This window comes from Podarcis raffonei, chromosome 2, assembly GCF_027172205.1.
Source record: "Podarcis raffonei isolate rPodRaf1 chromosome 2, rPodRaf1.pri, whole genome shotgun sequence".
In the NCBI taxonomy this organism is placed as follows: domain Eukaryota; kingdom Metazoa; phylum Chordata; class Lepidosauria; order Squamata; family Lacertidae; genus Podarcis; species Podarcis raffonei.
This window is the reverse complement of record NC_070603.1, coordinates 107,310,561-107,315,802: the sequence shown is the minus strand read 5'-3', so window position 1 is coordinate 107,315,802 and position 5,242 is coordinate 107,310,561. Positions and strand designations below refer to the sequence as shown.

The 5,242-nt window shown below is 54.6% G+C and overlaps 1 protein-coding gene across 2 annotated transcripts in view; it reads right to left on the bottom strand.

The window, feature by feature from the left end:
• The window catches only part of LOC128408577 (zinc finger protein OZF-like), a 5,345-nt gene extending 318 nt beyond the window's left edge, over window positions 1-5,027 (bottom strand). The window contains exons 1-2 of one of the 2 annotated variants that reach the window (XM_053378523.1): window positions 4,343-5,027; window positions 1-2,858 (exon numbers count right to left, since the gene is read on the bottom strand). The exon at window positions 1-2,858 is cut by the window's left edge and continues 318 nt beyond it. In XM_053378523.1, coding sequence (XP_053234498.1) covers window positions 1,827-2,858; window positions 4,343-4,600 — 1,290 coding nt within the window. In that variant the 5' untranslated portion in view covers window positions 4,601-5,027 and the 3' untranslated portion in view covers window positions 1-1,826. The remainder of the gene's footprint in view (window positions 2,859-4,342) is intronic. The other variant, XM_053378524.1, reaches the window with a different exon arrangement.
• Between the last annotated feature and the right edge of the window lie 215 nt (window positions 5,028-5,242).

Sequence of the window (5,242 nt, the reverse complement as noted above, 5' to 3'; positions counted from 1 at the left end):
CGCAACTACCAAGATGAAGGAGATTCCCCAAATTCTCAACTTTTGTGTGTTTCGTTTTTCTTTCCTTTTAAAACAGAGGAGGAGCAGAGGCACAGAGGTGGCGACTCTGCCCACTTGGTCCATGGATGAGCTGAGATTCAAATAATTTCTTCTCCCACCTGGGTAGGGGGGAGCGGGGGACCACTGGCTGGATCAGAACAGGCGGGAACACTGTTCGGGACATGACAAAATGGGAACATACAGGGAAACCAATGGGGTGACCACTGCAGCCGTCCTGGACCCCTCCATCTCTGTCCGTCGGGCTGCGATATACTAAAACCAAACAGGACCTGGAATCTGTCAACAAACCTGATTTGAGATTTCTCAGGGCTTGAATAAGGATTACAGGCGGCTAGCTCTCTAAGGAAGCAAAACGGCCTTCCCTTTGATTCTGTGTTGCGTTCATACCTTTCAGTGGTCCACTAATCCGAGCATGTTGCGCTTCCAGTCCTCTCCTTGTTTAATTTGGTTTTTCAACTTGTGTGTGCATGCACATGTGTACCTATATAATATATATAAATATAATATATACATACACATGCAAAAAACCACACACAGATAAACACACCACCTCCACCTTTTCCAGCCCACTGTGTGAGCCTCTGATGGTGTCTGCTGCCTTATTAGCAGGCCACAACAAACCGCTTAGTCTCTTAAAGTGCCACAGCACAAATTTGTCTTCCTGTAACGTGGCTCTTCTGCCGCCAGATGTCCATTTGTCGCAGCCACACTGTGGAGAATGAGCAGCAAAGGGCAAGGAAAAACCCCCGAGGCCTGGAAAATGTGCCTTGTTACAGAGGCCTCAAGAGAACTTCAAACCTATTCAAGCTTACCAAAGAGTCAACTGTAAAATGGATCCTCTGTAGAAAGCTATGCGATTCCTACCAACTTTTGGGCCCTCCTGACTCAGTGGACAAAAATACAGTGTGATCCAGTGGCTGGGAAAGTGAAGCCCTGAAGCAAAAGGCTACTGAGGTTAATTTGCGACCAGCATTACCTTCCTAAGGGCAGATTCTCCATCACTCAAAGAGTCTTTGCATAGAGACTAGGAGTCTTCTCTTCAAAAGGACCTGCGGCCTGGTTTGTGTAGGTAGTTAGAAGAGCCGCAAAAACGAAAGCTTTCGGCCCAATGAGCCAAAGCAACAAAACCATCTGAAGGTTTGCTCGCAGTTACTGGATATCAATAAATAGTCCTATAGTGCCTTTAATAAAACTAAAATACAGACTTCACCAACGTGCTGCCCTCCAGATGTTTTCGGACAGCTTCCACGTGAGTCGCTCAAAACATCTTGAAGGCATATTAGCAAGGGCTGCAGGAGTGTCACATACAATATTCCTAAGAACTCACAATATTCCTGTTTGTTGATACTGAACGTTGACAACCCAGTGCATTTTCTGACAGCCTGACAGAACAGCCGCTAGTGCCGACAGCCACATAAACCTGCCTGCTCTTCAACGGTTTATATCCCCAAAGCGGGGATGCTTTCAGAAAAGCACAAAATTTATCTGGGATTATTGACGTTCACAATGGAGCCAACCAGATTTTCAGCGTTCATTGTAGCCTATAACCACATACGGATCTTACCAAAGATCCTATAGACTAAGGCATTGATATCCAGTAGCTGCCACAAGCGGCAAACCTTGCGGTGGCGTTTGAAGCCAGACTGGCGCAATCTTTTAAGACGGCTCCTGCGCTCTTTTTTCGAACGACAACAAAAACCCACTAGTTCAGCTTCCCGAGGCACAGAGTTCCCTATCTACCCGCTCCAGCTGCGAGAGCGACCCTGTTAAAAGAGCGGGATGGGGTAGGCGAACAAGGGGTTCTCTCTGTTGTGGATCTTCTCGTGTCTCTTGTGGTGGGAGCTGTGGCTGAAGCACTTGCCGCAGAAGCGGCAGGCGTAGGGCTTCTCGCCGGTGTGGATGCGGTGGTGCTGCACCAGGGTGGACTTGTCGGTGAAGCAATTCCCGCACTCGGAGCACACGTAGGGCTTCTCGCCCGTGTGGATCCGCTGGTGCCGGAAGAGGTTGGAGCTGACGTTGAAGCTCTTCTCGCAGATGTTGCACTTGTAGGGCTTCTCCCCGGTGTGGATGCGCATGTGCTTGATGAGGTCGGCGTTGTGGTTGAAACTGCGCAGGCATTCGGTGCAGGTGTTCAGCACCTCCGGCTTCTGCTTTGCCTTGGGCTTCTCGCCGGCCGAGTCCGCGCCGTCCGCCTGCAGGGCGCAAGGCTCCTGCTGCTGCTCCTCGGCCGAGTCCCGCAAATGCTTTTTCTTGTGGGAGCTGCGGCTGTAGCTCTTGCCGCAGTCGATGCACTCGTAAGGCTTCTCGCCCGTGTGGATGCGCTGGTGCTGCGTCAGGTTGGACTTGTCGTTGAACCGCTTGCCGCAGTCGAGGCAGATGTAGGGCTTCTCCCCCGTGTGGATCCGCTGGTGCCGGTTCAGGCTGGAGCGGACGGCGAAGCTCTTCCCACATTCGGAGCACTTGTGGGGCTTGTCGTCGGGCTGGACCGGCCAGGGGTCGATCAGGCTCGAGTTCTGGATGAAGACCTTCCCGCACTCGATGCAAATGTCGGGGATCTCCTCCGTCTGGGTCCCCCGGTGCACCAGGAAGACTTTGCGTTTCTTGATGGTATGGACTGGCTTCACCGGCCACGTCATCGAAGGGATTTTCTTCTCCCGCACTTCCGTTCCACATGCTTGGCTGCGCCCGGGGCTTAAACTCAGCATTTTAAGGAGCTTACGCTTCGTCACCAACTGCGACCGAGCCTCCTCGGGGCTGAAGTTCTCCTCCATGTGGCTCATAGCGTCGCTTCCTCTCACCTAGCAGAAAACCAAACGTGTTGCTCTTTTAAGGACGGGAGGCAACGCTCACAGTAGCAAAGCATCAACCCTCTTAATCCCACCCTCAGTAATCCAAATGTAAACCCAGAGCAGGTGGTTCCAATATACATTATATGTATCATTTGCATTAAGGCTTGTTTCCTCCATCAGTTCTTAAAATATGGCATAATCAAAGAGTAATGCAGGAACTAACTCTCAACTGCAGGTGGGCAAAAACCTACTTTGGCCAATTGCTAGTGACTTCACGGGGGGGAGGCAGATCAGGAGTTTAGCGAAGGAGATAAACTATAGGACCCCAAAACGGGTTCTGAAGATCATCGTATGCCAACTCCTTGTGTACAGCTACAGGACAATTGCACAGAAATATAGAAAAGCTGCAGGTTGTGGCACTGGCTTCGCTGTTCCCTTCCTTTGGAATTCTGAATTCCTTTAAAGCAAATTTCTAGTGCTTAGGGCCAGGATGGAGAGGCACGCTAAACTGGAACCCTCCGCCTCCAACCCCCAAGTCATTTGTGCCATTTGAAAAGGCTCAGAAAACTCCTGGAAATGGCACACGAATCGGGATGCTGTGCAAACCAAAACCATTGCATGCCAGCATCACTCGGCACTTATGACCCAACTGCCTAGCTCAGCGGGATTACTCCATACAGTGGAGTTGACTGCAATGGCACAAAGGACTCAGGGCGCATTTCGGTGTTGCACGCTCTGCCTTGCTGATCTCTGAAGAGAGAGGGGGAAGACAGCCAGCAGAAGCAGCAGACCGTGGAGGCAGCTTGGGGAAAGAGGCAGGACACAGCTCCCAGGCTGCCAGCTTCTGAATTCGGCTTTAAGCTAAACGCCACACTTCCCGAGCCAGCCTTATTCGTGACATTTTAATTTTGGAATCTTGGGTGGCCCTTAATAGGAGAAAAGGCTTAGCCTGCCCTTAGCTCCACTACCAACCATCATTTGCATTATTCCTCAACCTTTCCCCAAAGCAGTTAATGTCTCAGGAGATGCCGGCAGCCTTCTCCAAGTCCTCTAATCCCAAACACAGGAGAGAGAGAGAGAGAGAGAGAGAGAGAGAGAGAGAGAGAGGATGCGTTACTCGGGGCCCCTCCATATGCTGCCATCTGTTCTCGGGGAAGAGACTCCTCAGCACAAAATAAACGCAAACAGCATCATTGTTTGTGAAAGTTAAAGCCCTTTATAAACACACACACGCTGCCCCTCGCACGTGCATGTCATCTTCCAAACTCAAACCGCAGGCAGGCTTGCCACCCGCAACAATTCCACCGTTTGCCTGTATTTTGCGCGCGGCTGAGCAGGAACCAGGGTGACCCAAGGGCCACACGACGAGCAATGCGTGGCGAAAGCGCACTCTGCACATGCTCAGGCCTACTCTTGCCCCTCGACTCCCCGCTACCACCGCCACCCCACAGATCAGCCGCCCCCACCCCATGCGATTTCGAGCTGCAGCTCACCGTCCGTGCGCCGGTAGCCAGGCCGGAGGCGGCTGCAGGAGAGCGGGCACTGGGGGGCTGGTTTCTAGCCCAGAGGTCCGGATCAACCCCTCTGTCCGGCCCGCAGCTGCTGCCGCCCGAGGAGGCGCGAGGCGAGAAGCAGACCCGAGCGATCCGGGGGGGCCCCCTATACACACCACGTCGCCCTGCTTTAATTTCTGGGGTGGGGTGGCGGATTTTGCTCATCCCTACCTTGCGATCAAGGAAGCCAGAGCTCATGCTGGCGGCGGCGGCGGTGGGGGATCGGCAAAGGTGGCAGCGACGGCGGCGGGACCCCCCACCCCCAAACCCCCTGCCCCACGTCGGCCAGAAACGGAGAGGGCGCCTTTTGTGCGGCCAATTCAATGGGCTCCCGGGCTCGGGGCGCGATGGCTGAGAGGTCTGCTCTAGATCCTGCCCGCGCCGGGTGCGCCTCGCCTCTCCCCGCTTCGCCTAAGGCGCCTGCAGGAGCATCGCGGACGGGGGTCCCACCCGCGCCCCCCCCCCCCGGAGCGGCTGCAGCCGAGCGCGGGCTCCGCGTCCACAATGGAAGAGGCGGAGAGGAGGAGGCGCGGGAGCGAGCAGGAGCAGGAGGAGGCCGCTTCCAGCAGCAGCAGCAGCAGCACCGCCAGCAGCTACCTCTGACCCAGGAAACTCAATGCTGGAAGGCTGACCCGACCAGACAAAGAAAGGAGCCTGGCGCCGGCGATGCCAGAGCCCCCTAGTGGGCGCAGCCTTGGCAGCGATGGTCCGTGGCGCCTTGGTTTGCTTTTCCGCCGAGGGGACGCGGCGGCGGCTGTTGCGCCACGCTCATTTCCCTGCCTCTGCGCTCCCTGCAGACATTGTCCCGCAGTAGCTGCTGGGGCGTGAGTGCGCGGCTGC